Source organism: Pectinophora gossypiella, chromosome 5, assembly GCF_024362695.1.
Source record: "Pectinophora gossypiella chromosome 5, ilPecGoss1.1, whole genome shotgun sequence".
Taxonomy (NCBI): Eukaryota; Metazoa; Arthropoda; class Insecta; order Lepidoptera; family Gelechiidae; genus Pectinophora; species Pectinophora gossypiella.
The window spans coordinates 8828353-8850841 of record NC_065408.1 but is presented as its reverse complement, the minus strand read 5'-3'; the positions used below and the strand labels follow the sequence as shown (position 1 = coordinate 8850841).

At 36.5% G+C, this 22489-nt stretch overlaps 3 protein-coding genes across 3 annotated transcripts in view; 2 read left to right on the top strand and 1 right to left on the bottom strand.

The window, feature by feature from the left end:
• Positions 1 to 12584, top strand: part of LOC126366739 (T-related protein) — a 30762-nt gene extending 18178 nt beyond the window's left edge. The window contains exons 2-8 of the mRNA XM_050009973.1: positions 4908 to 5069; positions 8182 to 8302; positions 8901 to 9044; positions 9652 to 9928; positions 10083 to 10199; positions 10549 to 10891; positions 10980 to 12584. Coding sequence (XP_049865930.1) covers positions 4909 to 5069; positions 8182 to 8302; positions 8901 to 9044; positions 9652 to 9928; positions 10083 to 10199; positions 10549 to 10891; positions 10980 to 11226 — 1410 coding nt within the window. The 5' untranslated portion in view covers position 4908 and the 3' untranslated portion in view covers positions 11227 to 12584. The remainder of the gene's footprint in view (positions 1 to 4907; positions 5070 to 8181; positions 8303 to 8900; positions 9045 to 9651; positions 9929 to 10082; positions 10200 to 10548; positions 10892 to 10979) is intronic.
• Positions 12585 to 13369: 785 nt separating this feature from the next.
• LOC126366807 (THAP domain-containing protein 2-like) lies at positions 13370 to 15025 on the bottom strand. The gene is made up of 3 exons (XM_050010061.1): positions 14630 to 15025; positions 14227 to 14425; positions 13370 to 14044 (listed from the first exon to the last, which is right to left on the bottom strand). Exons 1-3 carry the CDS (start codon positions 14704 to 14706, stop codon positions 13997 to 13999), a joined length of 324 nt encoding a protein of 107 aa, XP_049866018.1. The 5' UTR covers positions 14707 to 15025; the 3' UTR covers positions 13370 to 13996.
• Positions 15026 to 15564: 539 nt separating this feature from the next.
• LOC126366727 (origin recognition complex subunit 3) lies at positions 15565 to 21591 on the top strand. Its single transcript, XM_050009954.1, has 12 exons — positions 15565 to 15710; positions 15788 to 15931; positions 16181 to 16359; positions 16740 to 16848; positions 17433 to 17659; positions 17885 to 18032; positions 18676 to 18801; positions 18879 to 19193; positions 19273 to 19653; positions 20119 to 20352; positions 20641 to 20822; positions 21415 to 21591. The coding sequence occupies exons 1-12, from the start codon at positions 15684 to 15686 to the stop codon at positions 21509 to 21511; spliced, it is 2169 nt and encodes a 722-aa protein (XP_049865911.1). The 5' UTR covers positions 15565 to 15683; the 3' UTR covers positions 21512 to 21591.
• The last annotated feature ends 898 nt before the right edge of the window (positions 21592 to 22489 follow it).

Below are 22489 nucleotides of genomic sequence, written 5' to 3'. Positions count from 1 at the left end.
AATGAAGAATACCTTTCGGTCGTATTGTTTTGTTTTTTTAAGTAGTGGTGCTACATTATTTTCCATCCCAAACGTTCAACACTGAGCTGAGATTGTGTCATCTCATCTGCAACAAAAATATTTTATTTGTAGAGTCGAACCTCATTGATCATGCGTGTTGGTTATTTGATTTCAAGACAATTGTTTGACTAACATATCAAGGCTGGTGGTTGTATATGTGCCAAGTGATAATGAAAATTCAAGTTTGAAACAGCGATGACGCAAGACCATTAAAAATACTTACTTGAGTTTTCGGCATCATTCCATTTGCATAGCCTCCTCGGCCTTCATTACGCAGCCATTCTGCAAACTTTGAAATTGGAAAAGTCAACACAGGCTATATTGTTTCAATGGTTTCAATTTCGGTTTGGTCCGTCTTGCATTTGATAATTAGCACCTCTTGCCGCCTCGCCCCGTGCCCGCCCGCACTCCGCGCTGCCCCGCGTCTCGCGGGACAATTGCGGCCGATACTTCCAGCCGCACACCTAATGCTTACATTTATCGAAGTGCCATAAACTTCCAATCACTGCGCACGAGTCCCTTAAAGGCAGCTTCAGAGCCAGCCGTTGTTATCTTTGATATTTTATAGGGAACTGTAAAACGCCGGCACTGCAAAGCGAGCCACGGACATTCCTCGAGCTTAAAGCCGAGCTTGCTCTCGGAGTCGTGTATCATCGAACGATCGATAAACAACGTTATTACCTACATATAATTAAAAAGCGTTAAGTTTTTATGTTGTCTGCACCCTTTGGAAATGTTGCAGCGAACCTTTGATACAGAGTTAGATCCCGAAACTGAGGGCCATCATACACATCATATTTAACCTCGCCATTAAAAAGAAAATGTTCGCAATTCATCTATACGACTTAAGTTTAATATTTATACCTCATGGAGTCGTAAAACGATGAATAATGACGCTGCAGACGAGTGCTGTAATTACCGCGCTATACAACTTGTTGGATGCTTTCTTGTTGTTGAAACTTAAATGTTGTAGGAATACGATAGGGACCTTCATAGCCATTCTCTAGACGGGACGTAAAATAAATTATGAGTATGCTATAGCCGGCTCCATAGCAAATAAATAACAGTATTCAATAAAGCCTTGCACCGCGCTGTGGTGCGTTTCCGAAGACTAACAATTTATTGACGGATTGTCTAAACTCCGGCTATTAGCTTCAAGCCTAATGGAACCTAGTAAATATTACTGCTCTATGAAAATGTATGTTTACTCTGGGTTTATTTAACCAAGTATTGAAAATATCAAAATCTTCACTGCTTTCTAAATATTTAAGAGCAGAGCACCCAACGTTTGAGTTTCGATTAGTCTTAGGTCTACTTACATAATATTACTGATTTTTAACAGTTGGTGTAGCAGATAGATACTATGGTTTGACACTTTTCGCTCGGAGCCGCAGTAGCCTAGATGAAAGAATGCTTATCTCTCATTGTGGGATAGCAGGTTCAAATCCAGTACGGGACTAAACCAATGATTTTAAACTTGTTTTAGAATTCATGTTTGGATGTTAAATGATTACCCGAGTTTGTTTCGGAGGTATGTGATTTAACCTGGACTGGTCTAGTTCTGAATTCAAATTCAAATACTTACACGATGAATTTAATAATTGATGGATGTCCAATTTCCATGTGGAAATTAGCATTTGATTGTATTCGGAAATTCGGAAAATAGAAGCACTGTAACAAAATGAACTTATCCGGGAATTAGCAGTCTGATTTTGTGCTACTTTATGTTCATTGATTTCTTTTAGCTAAAGGTAGCGTAGCTAAAGGTAAGGTTCAATCGTGACACATGGTCTAAAGTTGCCGCGTAGGTAATTATAAAAGGCCGTAAAAGATGCCACCTATAGCTTTTATAGTTTACGACGGAAATAAACTTGCGACTTCTGTCACTGTGTCACGTGGAAATTCTTTTGTAGCTTCCCGTGCAATGTTCATTAATGGTTTGGTAGAAGAATGAAACAGATGAGTCCACCATGATTTATGCATTTATGGCTTTAGATACTCATAATTATGATAATTGTCGCAGTAGTCGACTGGACTAGGATTGGCCACACCAACGTCATGTAACTTCTTACTTCTTTATTCCACATTCCACAAATACAGAACACAAAAACTTACACCTAAGATGAAAGGAGTATAGTTATGTATTTGTATTATATCTTAGGCGATGATCAACAATGCTACAATGATCATCATATCCTTTGGACTTATATTTGTTTGCGCGGGCATTATTTTTTTATCTATATAATAACTAAGAAAATCTCACATTAACCCATTATTACCGCTTTAGCTATTTTATAACAACATGTCAAAAGATATAACCAAGTTCAGCATAATGTTACTAGTTACGAGCCTCAAACTACACCCTCGTTGGTAATCAGTCACTTTCTCCTCTTGATGTACAATGTATTATTTTGTCACGGGTTACGTAGGAATATTCGAATACTTTACCACAAAACTGTTAAAACTGATCTTAATTGTATAAAACCCGCACTTAAAGCTTCGACACGACTTTTTCACTAAGTATATAAAGTATTTATTGTGTGCTATAAAGCGGTGGCAGATCTGACGGATCGTTCTTGGCTTTTATTGTGGTAGTGGAGGGTTCAATTTCATCTCGAATTAGCTCTTTGAAATTTGCTTTGCTATTTATGAGTGGAAATCAGTTTACGGGTAGTCACCATGCGTTTATTTACTCATATCAATTTTGGTATGTAACTATCAGGATTACCCGCACGTTGTCTGAAGTTGCTGTGACCAATAACAGCCTGCATCATCAGCATCTACCTTGACATGTGGCTAAGTGCTCGATTTTGAAGGTCTATTTTGGACATTTCGTGTCAATTAAGCCGACTACTATATAACAAAATAGTTAAAATGCTAGCTATCTTCTTTACTCTCGGACCCTATCTTTGTGCCAACGTGTAGGTAAGTAGTAGTAATACTGCAGAATATGTATATCTATAGGTACCTACTATAAAACATAATTGTTTGTAACTTGTTTGTTGCTCTCCCGCCCTTTACGATTATGAGCATGATTTCATGTAAGTATCAGTGTGTCACTTGTCCTTAGGTTTACTTTCGCTCGAAATTCTACAGGTGACTTCATAGGTTGGTTTCCTTGCCTTCCATGTCATATCATGAGATTCATGAGTCATTTTCTGGTAGGCCTGTAAAAGACTGTTCAGTAACATACCAATAAAGCTGATTGTAATCAGCTCACTTCAGCAAACACTGCAAATCCACCGAGAGACATTCCGTTGCTGGTGGTATTATTGACGACTTACTCTCATTTTATACATGTTGCCTCATGTAAAGTGCTTTTCACATCCATCCCTGAAAACGTCCCGCGTGCTTAGGTATGCACTCACCAAACACTCTTTAGTAATGAATATATGAGTAAAAAATCACCACCAATCACGTTGGTCTAACAGAAAGCTCGGTAAGACATGGGTGCTCAGTTCATCATGCGATGAATGTATCTCTGACTATCCCAATATAGTCGTGAGTTTATGTCATGTCAAAAAACGTTTCTCCCCTGTACGCGGTGATTGAAAGTTTGTTTAAATCAGTCACAATTCCAAGTTACATATTTGTGAATATGGCATCGACGACTAGGTTACATAGTTGTCCATCTGAGTAAAACTCAAGTAAATCCGAAGTCCAAGCCAATGTCGGGACGTTGAACCGAGTGGCCAACGCGATAATATGTACAATAAACATCGGACGGAAGAGATCGTGAGCCAAACTCACAATAAAATATCCCGCTTATTTGCCATCTGATTTCGTGATGCCTCCCGTTCCATTACTGCTGTACATACTGGCGAGACTTGCTTGCATAAATTTCGTAATTTGAAGGCACAATAGAGATCTAAAGGAAGTTGAAATTTAAAAAAGTATATTAAGTAGGTAAAGGAGGAGGAGGAGCTCGGTGGCGCAGCGGTTAACGCGCTCGGTCTGCGATTGTTGAAGTAAAGCAACTTTCGCAAAGACCGGTCATAGGATGGGTGACCACAAAAAAAAAGTTTTCATCTCGAGCTCCTCCGTGCTGAGGAAGGCACGTTAAGCCGTTGGTCCCGGCTGAATTAGCAGTCGTTAATAACCATCAATCCGCACTGGGCCCGCGTGATGGTTTTAAGGCCCGACCTCCCTATCCATCCATAGGGAAGGCCCGTGCCCCAGCAGTGGGGACGTTAATGGGCTGATGATGATGATGCTGATGAAGTAGGTAAAGTATATTTTGTACATACGTACTTATTCTATTAATGAATAACACATAATAAGACAGATTCCCTCAGATAGTTTTGAAACTCAGATTTTATGCGCATATAAGTAGCAACGCCGTTTATAGGTTTTTCTTGATAAAATTATATACCTACTTACCCTTCAAGTACTAACTGTAGACGTGTCTGACGTGCTATCATATAGAAGCTTATAATCATGATATCCTATGACAACTCTCTTATTAGAAAAATACAAACACTAAAATCCAATAAAAACCAAGAATTATGCACAGTGGATCGATTTCATGCAAACAATCGAACAAATCCTACATACAATATACTTAACTCGAATTCTGAATAAAAAGGTAAGTAATGTGAGTAAAGCATACTTAATATAATAAATTAAAACCTCTTTACACCGTGCTATGCTACACTGACAAGAACGTGGTGATGATGAAAAAACATAAGAACAGGCTGTATACGTATACGACGTAGGTACTGGCCCTCTCAATCAACCGGAGGGTGTATGATATACGACTATGCTGTGACATGCTGCTGTATCCACTAGCTAGTAGCAGGAATCAATGGCTTAATAACGGATGATAATAAAGCTTATTTTGTTTCCAGCATGGCGGCCTCGCACATCCTGAGCGCGGTAGAGCCGACGGTGGGCGGCGGCGGCGCACGCGGCGGCCGCGAACGGGAGGTGTCTGTTGCGCTGGATGATCGCGAGCTGTGGGTGCGCTTCCAGACACTCACCAACGAGATGATCGTTACTAAAAATGGCAGGTCAGTATTTGGGTTTGGGAAAAATATTTTAATGATTACTAGAGACAGAACCGGGAAAGGAGACAAAACGGCCGAGCGCCAGATTTTGTTCACGGTTTCATTATTCTGTCGCATTTTTCGGTTATAGGTCATAATATAATTTGTCGTGAAACGCTTCTCATAATGTTATTAATGTTGTTATCTTACTTACTCTATTGTACTAATTCTATTTCTCTTTAGTTTTGTATTTTGTTTTTTCCTGTTTGTGCAATAAAGTATTTGTTATGTTATGTTATGTTACTCTTCTTATTTAGCCTATACGATCTCACTGCTGGGCAAAGGCCTCCCCTTGATTTTTCCACTCCTGTCGACTTTGCGCGATCTCCGGCCAATCCTTGAGCATCCAAGCATTGAGGTCGTCACACCATGTGTAAAGTTGTTATGCTAATGAAAAAATAATTAGTACTCAAGATATTTTTCTCTATGCCAAAACGGCAGGGCAAAGAAAATACTTTTTTTCTCTATAATATTATTAAATACATACTTAGTAAAATAAACTAAGTAATTATATTAAATAACGACCTAAGAGTGGGTGTTAATTATCTACTATACTTACGCTTATGGCTACATCTTCAGGGATACATGTGTGATGCCATGTTATGTGTTAAATATAAAATAGTAAAAATAAAGATTTCATTTCAAAAGTGAATTGTACCTTTTATAATGTGGTTTAAAATATTAGATATATGGTTAATTATTAAACCTTATTTATTAAACCTTAATAATTTAAAATTATAAATAATATATTATTTTTCTCTTTATTCACTTTACATCAATAGTGGCCATTTCTTTAATATTTCGAACAAGATTTGTAAAAACATAAATTCATAAAATATTATAGTACAAAATCCTTTTTGTTTATTATTTTTTGCGTAAGTAGTTTGCGTAAGCATAAAACATGATTCTCGCGTTATTTATATAAGTAAGTACGCGAAATAAATCATCTTCATCTAAAATATTATCACCTATTGAATGAAAAATTTATATTATGTCAAAGTAACAATTAATTAAGTTTGCGATATATTAGTGCAACGACGCGATTATTGAATGAACATTAAAATTCATGACACTTTTAATATCAACAAATAACACACTTGTAAAAATTAGCAGCTTATGAATACAATATTGATTTGTTAAGCTGTTATTTTACAATTATAACATATTTGTGATAAGAGTACTGTTATAGTTCCCGTATACCTACAACAATGGGAATGGGTTCATATACTTATTGAACTTTTAAACTAAACCTACTTACTTAGGTATTTATAATAAAAGTCTGTATAACAAATAACGAAATGATTGTAGTCAATTCAATAGCTATTGGTCAAAAATTAGTCAGTTATATACCTAGTTTCTGTTGGAAAGTCGCCTTTGTTTTTTTTTTAGTTAAAAGAGGTTTCATCATTCATCGTCATCACCTTTCATCATTTCATTAATCAACAAGAAAAAATACTACGTAAGGCATAGTTCCCTTTGGCCTACCCTTCGGGGAAAACCAAAACAAAAAAAGCACTCTTTTTATTTCTAACAATACAGATGAGGTACCTACAAACAAATGTAACAAATGGTAGATTAATGAATGAAGTATTTCTGATCCTTTTATGAGCAGTTAACAGTAAAATACCTAAGCAGTAACAGTTGTTTTACTCCAAAGAGTAAGATAGAAGCTGAAATTGCCGACGGCAACAGTCTCAACGTCGCATTTATTTTTTAAGAAGTATCTAAGTACTTTTTATATAAAAAAATGTTAAATAAAATCTTAATCAAGAAGTGTTCTATAATTCTAAACTGATAACTTTTTACGAAAAATAACCTTTTAAATCATGACAAAATAAAACAACTTATTTCTTTCTCGACATGAAACGGCTATAGGTACCTATCTACTCGGGTTTTTTATATTAGTGGTCAGTTATTGATATTTGTATTTTTTTTTTTAAATAATACATTCTCTTTTGTAGAGAAATAAAATAATAAATTTAAATTCGACAAATGTATAACAATACTTATTTACCTGATTATTATTTTAGCGAGAAAAGTAAATCATGTGTATTTACTATTTGCTAAAAATACTCATCAAATGGCAATTAAATAATTGTAACTATTTAAAAAAAGACAAAAGCTGCTTTCAAAAAAATAAAAAAAAAACAAACAAAATACAAAAATGGCCTGGAATACACCAAGATCCCAACAGCCCTACATTTCAACAGGGGATAAAAGTATCAGAAGAAGAAGAACACTATTTCAGTAGGAACCTAAATGTATTTGCTGGAACCAATTAAGATTAGATTTTTAGACTATAAAATAATTTTGAAGGTGAATTCCCCCCTTATAACATGCCTATGTTCTATATTTGCATACGGATCTGCTATATTTTCGGTATTACAGTATTCTATCAGTAGTAATCAGAGTATAGCTGGTACGGGCACATTGGCAGTGCTAACTACCGCCGACGGGCGGCTAGTTTCAGCCATTAGCACCGTAGGCCTTACTCATTAACGCAGGGCGGCTAAACGATACCGCCCGGTACCCACCCTACCCTTGACGCTAGTTAGGTCTTAAACAAAGTACCTACTTACGTTGTTAAATGTCGGAAACAAAGAAATAGGTAGGTACTCGTTGTACAAAAATAAAATAAGTGATGAGCGCGTTGATGTCTTTTATATGCAGACGGATTCCGGAGCGGTGGTTATGATAAGTTACTGTGCTTTTTCACACATACATACAAATACGCCTGTAGGTATAATCCCTTGAGTTTGGGTACGTAGAGCCACAAATGTTAAGCAAACAAGGTTAGGTTTTTCCAACATTAGGTTTTTGTTTCTTAAATGCATTACCCGAGACTTTGTGTAGACTAGTATTGCCGTAGGTTTGTGCCAGTTTTTATCCAAATCCATTTAGCTATTAAGACTTGAATGTAAAGAGTAACTTTCGTTAATATTCGTAATATGGTCTTATAAACTCAGTATCTATATTGCAGCTTTATTAAGATAAAGATACACTGCATAACAATATGGGTTGCGTGGGGTTGGCTACACTATATGGAATATTAATAATTTATAATTGTGTATTTCAGGAGAATGTTCCCGGTAGTCAAGGTGACAGCTAGTGGGCTGGACCCCACCGCCATGTACACCGTATTGCTGGAGTTTGTACAAGTAGACTCGCATCGGTGGAAATACGTCAACGGGGAATGGGTAAGCAAAATTTCAAATAAATATAAGAATCGTATTTTCTCGCTGACATTTAGCTTACGTATATCATAATGAGAAGTCCATGATCTTATGTCTTACTTTGTATCCCAGTTTATGCTATAGATAGGTAACCTAATTGTGTAGGTATTTGATAGAGTCAGTTTAAAAAACTCATTTTCATGAATATTTCTATTATTTTTTTTACATCACACCATTTCTTTATATTATTAGGTTAATATACGATGTGAAAGATTGTTATCCTTTGCGCTGGCCAAGTACCTCATTATTTTAATACAAAACGTCATTGAACCTAAAGTGCCTAAACAAACAAACTCACAAAGTTCCTATTGCGCACAGTATTGGTTTTTACGTAAACAACATGGCAATAAATCTGAGTCATACTCCCAAAATACACTCGTCGATAACTAACATTACCATAGACATTCTTGATTTGGATGTCTTATACTTACTTACAAAAGAAAATGCCGCTGTAGAGGGCTTAGGTGCTGAATTTAAATCCTCATCAAATATACCAACCCGCTTTTCCGGCAACTGTGATTCCGAAAAACGCTTTTTTTATATAACATTCTTATCGTCGCAGGTCCCTGGTGGTAAAGCTGAGGTTCCTCCTTCAAACGCAATTTACATCCACCCAGAGAGTCCAAACTTCGGAGCACACTGGATGAAGGAGCCCATATCATTCGCAAAAGTTAAACTAACCAACAAAACAAACGGAAATGGACAGGTATTAAACACATATTTCTTTTGTAATATGTAAAATTTTTTGAATTTGTATGTCTACTTCTAAAGTCTTAGAATTACGTTCTCATTAGCACAGTCTCTTACGGTACAGAGAAGCAAACATCTCACTGTCTGCTCCATATTTAACAGATCCAGATGCGCTTCAGTATAATCAGTTCACAGTATCGTCAGAATACTAATTTCCGATAATAGAAAGGCCGTGATCCGGAGGTGTTAGATCGCTACAGTTGTGGGCTACCGCTACTTCGACGAAGCTCCCCGCAGTTCTCACGGTTGTATGTGGTGCGAATGAATATGAAAGCAAACACCTGATACATCCAGATCCATATGTTGGCGTCTCAGTGTGAAATCTGTAGCTTTACCAACTGTTTAGCGGGTGTCCGTACGCACTATCATTTGTAATAATTATTGTCTCTGCGCTATGTTTACTCATCTCTTTTTATGCTCTATGCATCTATGGTGTCCTAACGTTGTTGTTAATAGTTATCTAATTGCGTATGTTGGGTGGTTATTAAATTGTTTATTGTTGTTACTTATCCTTTTATGCAGTGACTATATTGTGAAGTTTCCTAATGTCATTTTTGTTGTAGATAATGCTGAACTCCTTGCACAAGTACGAGCCCCGCGTGCACCTTGTTAAAGTGGGCACGGACTTGCGTCGCATCATGACGTATCCCTTCCCCGAGACGCAGTTCATTGCTGTGACGGCATACCAGAACGAAGAAGTCACTTCCCTCAAGATTAAGTACAACCCGTTTGCGAAAGCGTTCCTTGACGCCAAAGAGCGACCAGAGGGATACTATCAAAGAGATTTCGTAGGAACTCATTACCCACAGCAGAGTTCTTCACCGCATCAATACCCACAGTGTGAGTTGTGTAACAATTAGCAACTTTCTCCATATCTTGATTGATTTTGCCTAAATGGCTTTCAAATGTGTTTTTGTATGAAAGTTTTGACTGCTACAATGTTCTGTGCTGCCCACTTAAAACTTAATTTTATCGAATATTTTGTTATTTCCAGTTGGTGGGTGGTTTGTTGCCTCGCAGTCTTTGTACGGCAGCGGCAGCTCAGCGTCGCGGAGACCGGCGCCCTACCCGCCCAGACCTCCGTCGCGACCTAGAACTTTGTCACCTCCGGGTATGTATATCATTCATTATAAGGGCTTCACATCTATGTCATGACTGTTATTAAAATGGCTGTAGAGTTCGATGGGAGAGCAGTAGTGACGGATTGCTGCAACACATCTACTTTCGGACAATCAGGTGATCAGCCTGTAATGTCCTAACCATACTAGGGATCACACAACATTGCAGGCTGATCACCCGATTGTACGAAATTAAGATGATCCGTGCTTCGGACACAAATACGTAGTCGTTAGGTACATGAGTAATGTTAGGGGCCTTTGGCGGCTCCATTGATGGGGTTGGTAATCCACTTCATAAACCACGCGATAGAAGAAAAAAATAAACCATCTGTTTTCTAACAGCTTCCTACAGTAATTCGGAGCGGACACCAGCAGCAGCATCTAACGGCAGTGGCAGTTACACGTGGGCCGGAAGCAGTGGCTACTGGAGCTCTGCGCAGGGCAGCACTTCTCCTCAGCCCAATACTTCTCCCGCCCCATATCGAACCCCTCCGCACGCTTATCCCGCTCCCCTAGAGTACGCCCCCGCGCCCCCCAATTCTACCCCAGCGCCTGCTTCTGCACCTGCGCCGCTCTACCCCTTGCAGTACGATACCACGCCACAACACCACTCGCCGTACTACCAACACGCGTACGCGCCGTACGCTCATCATGCCATTGAAGACATATCTTATTGGCCTAACAGGTGAATACGTTAATACTTAAGGAAAGAATGTTTATAAATTTATCATTCAGCATTGTTTATACATTGAATTTTTCCTACCTTGTTTCAGTCTAAACAGCTACGGCTACCAACCATCGGAATACGTTGGCACGGGCGAAGTACCGTACAATGCAGATGGCATATCTTTTGGGCCCACGGGGCCCACTCTCGAAGCCGCCGGTTCCAACGACCCTCGAGCGACGCCTCCCGGTCCTGAACACCCCGGGGCGGAGAGAGAATACAAATTCAGCACTGAAGAGGAACGTCACTCGCCCTGTGAGGAGTCCACGCTGCCTTCACGATCGCCAACACAATGACATGCCACGTATACTTAGAGAATAGATGTTTCTGGTCTAAACCTAAAGACCGTATGTAGTATTTCATTGACGTTGTCATTCTGTAGCACGTATATCACAGAGTATGTTTGGAGCCCACGCTTTTGTTTATTTCTTTACATACTTGATATCACGCCTATAATGCCGTCTGGGATAGGCAGATCTACAAATTGTTAGGAGACAAATGAAAGTAGCGTCTAGTAGCGCCAGTCTAACAGTTCCCTCGTAAACACATCAGTTACTTTTTTATTCATCAACGGTAGATAAATATTATGGAGATAAGTGACTGTTGACTGTTAATGAATCACTAAAAACGGTCTAAGGCCTTTTGTAGCGCTCGTGCAAGAGTTCGAGAAAACTGTATTTTTAAAGTATTATCATGTGGTAGTGTCAAGCTTCACGCATTCATCAATTTTGAAATTAAATAGAAAATACCTGTGCTTTATATAGAAAATATTTAACATTTAAAGACGTATTTTGTAAGTTTCCATACACAGAACTTTTACCTACGTCCTTTAGCAATTTAGTGAAATTACTTTAAAGAAGCATTGTGTGGTCGGTCGTATCACGTACCTATCTAGCAGAAAAATATAGGTACTAAAAACTCATAAATATTAAGTATGTAAAATGGTAATAAAAATATATTGTATATACCTACCTATATGTATCTAGTTCCGTAAAAAGCTTATATTAAGTACATGATATTTCTCAAAATGATAAATACCTAGTTTATTGCACATCAACCTCTTAAAGTCTGGATTTCCAGACAATAAGTAGTTAAACAATGGGATTTGGCCTTACTTACATAAATATAATTATAATTCACCAATTTGATGTTGTGTCATAACAATATTATGTTGTTCCAAGATCAAGCAGCTATTTATTAGGAATTATATTAGTTATGCAATACAATATTGATGGTAGGTAGGTAGGTAGGTACTTACTTAGTAAATTATTTATTTTTGTTTGAATTGGTGTAGTATAGTGTATTTCTTTTATATTAGCAATTACGATTGTACATAAAATAACGGCCACTATTATTATGTGAAGTACCTACATAGTTACTGCCTTCAATTAGGCGTTGACAATAAAAACATGTTTCTGTTACAATGTTCGCTTTTTATTCTTTTTATTAGTATAAAGTTCTTCAATAGTTGTTAACCACAGGATGTATTGAAATATATTTATGATTCAATAACAAAGTTATGAAGGCACACAGACATAATTACTTAGCTAGGAATAAAATGTTTTGTTTAGTTAAAATGTTGGTAAATCCATGAATGACAATAATGACAATGGCTATTAAAGATTTAGAATACCTAACAAATAATTTTGTTTAACACTTACCTATAGGATAATAATCTATATAATATTTACTAACTTCTACATAGCGTAGGAACCAGCTAAAGTCTAATTAGATGCTTAGTTAATAACTTTTACTGCTTTTTTTATTTATTATTTCCCGCCAATAAGTTTCTTTTGTACATTGTGTCCATACCAGGCAAAGGGAACGGAGTCCATACAGCCAAGTCATTATGATTTTTATTCTTAGATTTATAATAACTTAGGTATTTTTAAAATGCCGAAACCAAACTGGTTTATCTTATCAAAATATGCCTCATCTTTTTTATTTTATCATATACCTCACCAACTACATAATATATTTATACGATGAGATGAGACACGACTAGACATAATTTTTTTTTAAAACCGGTATTTTTCCAGATTCATATTATTTCATCATTTAAAAAATGCTGATGATTTTAAGTAACTATAATAACTAGAAAATCTAAGAGCATGACTGTCACTGAATAAAATAAAACTAGATTTTTCTTTAATTCGTTATACTGTGATAATAATCGAGAACAATATACATCGATGAAAGATCGATTTTAAATCGGCAAATCTATTTGATGAGACCCTAGACCTAGACCGAGGATGGGACGCGATTGGCTGATTGGTTTGCCGCGCTGTCAATGTCAAACAAACAAACAGCTGTCATGACTGTCGGCTTTTCGGCGGGAAACGGAAACGGGACAGTTGCTTTCTTCATTGAGTAATCTAAATAATTAATACGAAGTGGTGTTTTGTGGTTGATGATCGCATTGAGTTAGTCGGAAGACATTCGCGAGTGTTATTATATTGGAGTATTCAATAAACAAAGTGTATCTGCCTATTTTCGCTTCGTGCCGGGAAGCCGCTTCATAACTCAAAAGTTTATGCGGACTTTTGAGTTAATTCGTTTGGGGTTCGGAGTAGGAGTCTACTCCGAGGGTGGGGGCTTAGGTTTCATCATCATCACCTTTCATCATTTCATTAATCATCAAGAAAAAAATACGTCAGACATGGCTGTATGGGCATAGTTCCCTTTGCCTTACCCTTCGGGGAAAACCCTCAGAACAATAACTAAAGCATAGAAGGAAGGCTAAAATAGCAACAGAACTCTATAATTCTGCTCTACTTTATCTTACGGAACTGGCGTAATGTTAGACAAAGACGCATATACAAAAATTGTTTCGTAATTTCGTAGGTTGTCACAGGTTTTTCATTGCCTAGTGTTGGGTTTCACTTTAGTAATATGTCGATAAAATTAAATTTACTTACAATTAATGTCGATAATTTTTTTTTCAAGATTTCTTTTTGTAGGATGCAATTATCTTCTTCTTGATGAAAGGAGACTCTGTCTCTGATAGGTAAGTATCTAACCATTTTTGGATTATATTGTCTGGTTTATATTAGTTTGGAGCTGCAGCTAGTATCGTTGTGATTGCTTTTCAAAAGGTTCCTTAGTTACAGGATTCTGAAAATTTAAATACTTTATCAACATAAATTAAAATAGGTTAAGTACTAGTTAATCCCTACTAAAAAGAGGATACTGCAAAAAATTGCAGAATCATCCCAAAGAATATGTAAAAATCAAGATTATTTTGAATGACCCCTCCTTCACAACAATAATATTTTGTAAAAATGTAACCTAATTACCATTTCATCTGTCTGATCCTTAATGTTCAATGTAGGAATAGCATCGTCTCGAAGACGTCTCCACTTCGAATTAGGAACACACATAAATGAATCCGCAGTAAAATGTTTGGAGCAAATACGGCTGTACTTATTTGGAATCCAATTTCGTCTATTAATGCGAATTATCCATTCTTTCTTTTTGTTATCGTCTACAGGAAATCTAAAAATTAAAAGTATCGATAATTTTAGTACATCACTATGGACAATCAACATAACCTCAAATCAATTCCGTATTTATCGATAAAACGTATAATATAATGGATATCTCAAATATTTTATGCTACAAATCTATTCAGCAAAACATATTACTTTCCTAAAATTGTTCAGCAGTTCACATTTCACTAGAAAATTACAAAAAACTTACCGATGAAACGACAGAAGTTGTTGGCTATTTTCTTTTCTTCCTGGATGTGAGCTGCAGCCCCATACCACACAAGACATAATGTCACTGAGTCAAGACACTCAATTATTTGATATAAATAAAAGTTTCTTTCCATTTATTTGGAAAAATATTGTTAAATTACCACTTAAAACAATCTGAACACAAGACACTCGTAAACAAAGTTCACGCGACCGTACAAATAGTTCGGTAAATATAAGTAAAATCTTCTTATGTTATGTTATATTTATTTAGCCGAGTTAAAATGAGTCCAATAGGTCCAAATGACATTTCATGTTTGGACAACCTCGGAAAAAATGAAGCAAAGAGCGAATCATTTGTCCTTTTCTCACTCATAGTTTGTGTCGTAAGCTAGAAGAGAGCCGGTTTATAGTTTCTGAATTCTTATTTTAGCCTTCCTTCTATGCTTTAGTTATTGTTCTGAGGGAAAACCAAAACAAAAAAAAAAAAATGTCATGACTGTCATGGTGGCAGCTGGCGTCAGGCTTTTCGGCGGGAAACGGGAACGGGACAGTTGCTTTCTTCATTGAGTAATCTAAATAATTAATACGAAGTGGTGTTTTGTGGTTAATGATCGCATTAAGTTAGTCGGAAGACATTCGCGAGTGTTATTATATTGGAGTATTCAAGGAACAAAGTGTATCTGCCTATTTTCGCTTCGTGCCGGGAAGCCGCTTCATAACTCAAAAGTTTATGCGGACTTTTGAGTTAATTCGTTTGGGGTTCGGAGTAGGAGTCTACTCCGAGGGTGGGGGCTTAGGTTTCATCATCATCATTCATCACCTTTCATCATTTCATTAATCATCAAGAAAAAAAAATACGTAAGACATGGCTGTATGGGCATAGTTCCCTTTGCCTTACCCTTCGGGGAAAACCAAAAAAAAAAAAAAAAAGCAGCTGGCGTCAAACAAAAAGTGAGCGGCAAGAAAACAAAACAATAACCTAATCAAACTCAATTACTTACGATAATTTCTAACTCATATCGCTTTTCAATTGTTTTATTAAATTAATAATAGCTATGGAGTCAACCGTTTCCGTTTCAAAGGTATGAAAGTCACATTGATTTTATACAAATTAATGTCGTTGACATTATCTTTTATCTGTTAATTTTTGCTTTTACAGGGTGTATTCTTATTTCCAAATGGGTATAAAAAACAAAGCCAATCGAAGAAGAAATCGCAGCCGTTATTTGAGAAGTTACTTACAAAGCAACAGTGGTACATAACCTACAAACGAAATTGGAATATTATTGAGAGTGAAATAAAGGTTTGTTACTACAGTACTTATATAAATCGCCCGAAATATGAGATGGTGGCTAAAAGCCGCGGACTGGCACTGTCTATGCTCATCACAAACTTAAACACCTTGGAGCAATGCATATAATAATTTTAAGTAAACATTTTGATATATGGATTTTACAAATAAAAGTGATAGTCACTTTATGTATGTTATAGCTAACTAATACGAAGAAGCATGAAAGACAATAAACAAACATGAAATTGATCTGCTTTTCAGGAGCTGCATAACAAGACCTACAGCATTCTGCTCAATGATATTGTCAACTATTTGAAATCTTTCGACACTGATGACGAGTCTGTGCAAGTAAACGGTATTGTCCCCAGTGCCACACTGCTGACTGGAGTCAACCAGCCAGACCATCTGTCTCAGTTCACTGCACTTATTGAGAAGATTAGGTAAATTTCATCATATTGGTGTCAGTAAAAAATGAATGTCCTTAAATCTCTATGGTGTATAATACAGCAGTAGTATACATTGGCTCCACACAAGTTATATTTTAATCCCAAAGAAGTCGAGCCTATTGCCATTAACTGGGCAGAAACCCTCCAAACCATGATATCAGTTTTTTATGATATAAGCTTTATCAAACTGATAAAGTTGAATATTGTAAAGAATAGTTGATGTACCAAATTACTTCTTTGCTCTTATTCTAGCAGATAAATTAAGTACCTATTACATTTATTGTATTATTTACTTCAAGTTTACACCCAGTAAATGCACTTGCTTTCTTAACACTAGCAATAACTTCAACTTATTATAAATAATAATATTTCAGGAATGATGTGACACCACACATAGCAATGGTGAATTCTGAAGATGCTTCCACCTTGAAGCACTTAGTGGAGAATGTCGTGTGGCAGCTCATTCATGGTCATGAAGCTCTGGTATGATATAACCAATGTTCTTTTTGTTTCCTAATTCATTAAAATCATCATTGTGGCCCATCATCTATTCAGCTTTGGTTGTAGGCCTCCTTTCCTCTTCTCCTCTTCCAGCGGTCTTGCGCTCCGTGCATCCAATTGTGGCCTGCATATCTCCGAATGTCATTGACCCATCGTCTTGATGGTCTGCCTCTTCCCCATGTGTTCACTCCGGGTTTTCTAGGGTTTTTTGGCCCAACGGGTACCATGTCTCTTAATTAGATCTTTGCAAGTCTAATATACAAATAATAAGGCTATATTGTTGAAGATAAATGTTGTAGATAGAATGTATTAATCTTTTGTTCCTGATTTTGCATATCAAAAAAACCAGTGTCTATTACATGTAGGTACTTATTAATTTATAAATTACACTGACACTGGTTACACTGTTTGACACTGGTTATATATATTTTACATCTGATGGGTTCGCTCTTGGCCCCAGATTTGCCCAAAAGAATTCACAAGGCCTAAGATGGAGTGAGCAATCCCTGAAGGTGCCTGTTCAGTCTGGCCTTGAAATATATTATTTCATTTTATAAATATTTCAGGACATGTCTATAGATGAAGATACCAACAACATCACATTTGAAAGCAAAAGACTGAGGAAGAACCAATGCACAATGAAGGTATTACAAAAGTGGTACACCAACAAGTACAACACACCATCACCAAAGAAAAAGAAACACAGTAGTGTCAAACGATCTTTAGTTATTATCATTCCAGATTTTGAAAGTTTCAACTGCAGTGTACTACAAGATTTTGTTATGATTGTCAGGTAAATATACATATATTTTTATTATTTAGCTGAAATTATGAAAACTATCCATTTTCAAGATAAGATATAATTATACTTGCTTGCTTTTATAGTGATGGCATAAAATGATCATATTTCAAAATTGTTGAATTTGATTTTTTTTTATTTCAATAAAAAGTTAGATTACTAAATTAAAGAAAAAAAAGGTATACAAATACTTGTCAAATTTTGAATTCTGTGTTCCAGTTCATATGTATCATCTCTTCCAATATTGTTTATATTTGGGGTGGCAACATCTGTGTCAGCATTGCACAAGTCGTTCCCATACCATGTATCTTCCAAACTGCTAATCCAGGTGTTTCATTCACACTCCTCACCTGTTTATATGAATCAGGTAAGCAATTATTAGTGGTCTATGGTTTTGTATAAATAAGAAATCTTATTTTATACAGGGTGTTAGTGACATCGTACCAAATACTGAGGGGGATGACTCAGACCATGATTCTGAGTTAATAAAAAGTGGAATTTTCTCTCGAAAAATTCATATTTTTTTTGTGTTTTTAAATTATTTTCAATTCCATACTTTTGCGATAGAAAATTCCAGTTGATATCAACTCAGAATCATGGTCTGAATCACCCATCAAAGTTGTCTGTATATTCTCATTGCTCCACACCCCCTCCGGTTGATAAAGGGGAGGCCTATGCTCAGCAGTGGAATATGACATTTAACCTCATAAGGCCCAGATCTCGTAAGACACAATAGTTAAAGGTTTTCGATTTTAAAAGGCATAAATATAGGCTGTTTATGTTTGTTTGTCTAGTACATGTATAGCTTATTAACACAAATCTGTAGAAATAAAAGTTATAATAGATTCTTCATTGTTTTTCTTTCTATTATGGATTTATTGGTTACTTCTTTTATGATTTACAGCCAACATAAAGGAATAAAGAGTATGTAACTGCACACTTTGGCTATTTAATATTGTAATTTATTTTGTCTTGTCTCTTTGTAATTTTAATTTGTTTGTTCATTTCAGGTTTTGGAAGACATCTTCTTGACTCATCAAAGCCCACTTCATCTGTCGGGAAAAGCATTTGAACTATTAATTGATGTGTTTTTGTTCTATGACTTTTCTGTTACAGGCCTTGTACAAAGCATTAAGGTATGGGGAACATTTCGTCAATATTTTGGTATGTAAGTATTAATATTTCTTATTAAATATATATATATTTTTTGCAGTATTGTATGATGGAACATTACTATGGGGACAACACAAAGTCACTATGTTGCGAAAGAGACAGAATTGAAGAAGCAGTCACTAATTTAAATTCCGAAGATCTGGAAAATATTAGACAGTTGCTGTCCTTCAGACCCTATGTTGAATCTCAGGACAGTCAGACTCAAATAAAGCTATTTGAGGATGATAATTTCTTTAGAGAATTTGTATACAGAGAAATGAACAAACTACATGATTACTTATACAGTTTTTATATGTGTGTAAGATTATTAACAGGGTTTGTCAAAGACTTACCGAGAAACCCGCTTGGAAAATCGGTACGTATTACCATCACTTTTATAAAATATTATTTTTATAATGAAAATTCATTTGTTTACATCTCTCCTTGACTTTCAGATGCGCGAAATTTACACCAAATGTACGATTGATCTCGTAACTGACACGCACGAATTCAAAGAGTGTATGCTGTTATTGGGGTTTCAGTCGCAAGTGAAAATGGTTGAAGGCATAAAAAATGCTTTGAAAGTAATAAATTCTTTGCAAAACGTTTCTCCAGTGAAACCTCTGCGCTCAACACCAACAAAGAACAATTACAACAATATCAAACCCAGTGATGATCTTGGAGAAAATTTTGTCAAGACTGTGAGGGTGCACCTGATGATATTTCTAAGGCAGATTGAAAACGCCAACACAGAGGCTACAGTATTGACCAAATATAATACAGATGATGACGATGATGTAGAAAATATTCCCGGAAACAGATACAAGTTGAAAGAGGTAACATATTGACATTATTTAAGACACACGGCTGTAATATTTAGATAAATTGTTTAGTTACGGTACCAAAATTAAATGTGGTGTGCAGTGAATTGTTAAAGATACAGTAAATTCAACTAAAATGTTTTACGACAAGTTCTAGCTTAACCGACGTATCTATTTACCTTGTGCGCGTAACAACATTTTTAGACCGGTCACACTTGAGACGCGTTTTCGTACGAATTTGACTTGGCGTACTCGTACGAACATTGGTTTACGTGCGAGGTGCGAAAGCCAAACCCCATAGCACTTGAAAAGGTAGGTTTGTTGCTGCGTGTTCGTACGTGTACGCACGAGTCGTATCCAAAGTGCGACTGGTTGTAATGTTTTATTATATTCCATGTATTTTTCCAGCTCGGTGAGGTGTCGGTACTTAGTTCATCTTGCGATGGATGTACCTCTGACTACGCCATGTTATTTTTCCAGAAATTGCTTCAATCAACGAAAGTGGAGAAGATTCAATCGGAGTTCGAGATGGTGCGTTCTCGTTTCGTGAGCTACCTGACGGAGGTCTTGGCTCGCGGGCTGCGGCCGCCGCGCTCGCAGCCGCTGCACGAGCTGCTGGTATTCGCAGACGTGGCCGCCGTCAAGAAACAGATCGTCGGGGCCCCGCGCGGCGCGCTCCACACCGCGCTCAGTAACCCTCAGTATTATTTACAGGTCTGTTGGAATGTCGATTAGTCCAGAGTTGTCATTCTTGTTATTCTAAGAAAGTAATTATTGAGTCGAGATATTTCAAACATCAAATCCAGTTTTTTATACTTATTCCGCGGAGAGCAAAACAGATACTTTATTTATTTTCTCTTAAAACAGTTAAAACAGAAATATATTTAATTCTTCCATTTTGTTGAATTTATGGTTATTTAAGTAAAAAGGAGTATACAAAGTGAATAGGTCCTCTTGAAATTTGAAAAGTAAAGTTCTACCAAACGAACGCTTCCCCGCCAGTGTTCGTGCTGCCACCTACCGACGTCGGACAGCATGTCGGCGACGCTGCCAGACGTGAGCCTGGCGTACAAGCTGCACCGCGAGTGTGGCAAGCACATCAACCTGTACGACTGGCTGCAGGCGTTCGCCGCTGTACTTCGCCCCGATGATGAAGACGAGCGTTCCGACAACCCTGAAGTGCAGTCAGTATAAATGTTATGTTTAGGCACAAGACAAACGGAAGAGACATAGGACGGAGACGCGTCCCTGCAATGAAGAAAGGCCGTCGTGTCCGCGCCCCGTCTCTTTTGTATGTTTTACGTCGCGACGCTTCTAAACGTTTTATATGAAAGTGCATTATGGGACGCTGCGCATCGCGTCTTCGTCTTACTTTTCTTCTATCTGCTTTATAATGATGCAGTCGTCAGTGTCTTATGAATAGTGCAAAATAAAGAGTCAAAATAATTTTAGTTCTATGCTACATATCTACTACAGTCTACCGGGATGGGCGGAGATTTTTTAGCCAAATCATTGACAAGACAACCAATAGCCACTCCTGATATTAATTCAAAGATATATAATAATGATGAACTTTGTCCTACAATCCCATTATTGGCGATCTACCAATCTAGGTATACGTAAACGTGTTGTGGCTGAGGAGAAGCGATATGAAATGCTTTTCATGAAACGTCAAAATAAGTTAAGATTTTGTATGGAAATATACTATGACGTCACACAGTAAATTATTAAGTAATTCGTAACATAAATATAGATATGTACATATTTTTGTTTCAGGACGCGCTTCACTCGCGCCGTGGCAGAGTTGCAGTTTCTAGGTTTTATTAAATCTTCTAAGAGAAAGACTGACCACGTTATGCGACTTACATGGTAATGTTGCTAGAATTAAAAATCCAACATGTTTTTCATTAATTTATTGAAATTTGAAATAAAAATATTTTTTCTAAATCATTATTTGTTGTCATTTATTAACAACGGACCCGTGATACAACCACAGTCGACCAGTATTAACACAGTTGGCCTGCGAGTTTATATCCTTTAATAATATTAATCCTTAGATAGAAAGAGTGATACAGACGCGACACTTTCTAATATCTGTGGATGCGATAGCGATAAGTGAGTAAGCACTTGCACATGTTTATTGGGGTAGACATAACCATAAGTAACTTGAAGACAAATTGCAGTCACTAAGATGGATCAATGAATCGTACTGCGACAGGAAACAATCACAAATATACGTTATTGCACACACACAAGAAACATTTTAAATATAAGTACACAAGAAACAAAAGTGGCGGAAATTTGTTCCACAGAAATTTCTATGCGACCAGTGGCAGGAAGTATTGAGAGTACCTACAGCGGGTATCCAGCCTATCGTCGATTATTATTGAGTTTTATCTAGTTAGTAATTCTAGAACAAGAACCATGGATGTTATTACTTTTAATATAGTGCGCATATCAAAAAGGATTACGTATAAGATATTCAGACAAGAGTACAAATAATAATAATGAATAAAATAAAAAAAGAATCAAAAACATCTGGGTAATAACAAAAGTTGTCATAGTAATTAAATAAAACTATTTACATAAATATTTTTATTAATGTGAAGTTTGTCATTGACAATGGAATTCGAGATTGTGCTTTACAGATAAAAGTTCCATAAAAAGTTTATAGTACGTACTATAAACTTTGTAATGATTGGTACCTACTTAATAAAATATGGAATAATTGTATTATTATTAGTAATCTATTGTAAATATATGACTTATGCCTAAATAGGACTAATTATCTATCTGACTTATCCTAAGTGACGAGCACCACGTAGTGTTCTGTGGTGCTAGTCACTTAGAA

Bases quoted from the DNA above. Each gene is read 5' to 3' on its own strand.
- LOC126366807 (XM_050010061.1), bottom strand. From the start codon at position 14,706: ATGTCTTGTGTGGTATGGGGCTGCAGCTCACATCCAGGAAGAAAAGAA. The intron at 14,426-14,629 runs GTAAGTTTTTTG...TTTAATTTTTAG, and splicing joins CAACTTCTGTCGTTTCATCG to ATTTCCTGTAGACGATAACA. The intron at 14,045-14,226 runs GTAATTAGGTTA...TTAAATTTTCAG, and splicing joins AGGATCAGACAGATGAAATG to AATCCTGTAACTAAGGAACC.
- LOC126366727 (XM_050009954.1), top strand. From the start codon at position 15,684: ATGGAGTCAACCGTTTCCGTTTCAAAG. The intron at 17,660-17,884 runs GTAAATATACAT...TCTGTGTTCCAG, and splicing joins GATTTTGTTATGATTGTCAG to TTCATATGTATCATCTCTTC. The intron at 20,353-20,640 runs GTCTGTTGGAAT...CTTCCCCGCCAG, and splicing joins ACCCTCAGTATTATTTACAG to TGTTCGTGCTGCCACCTACC.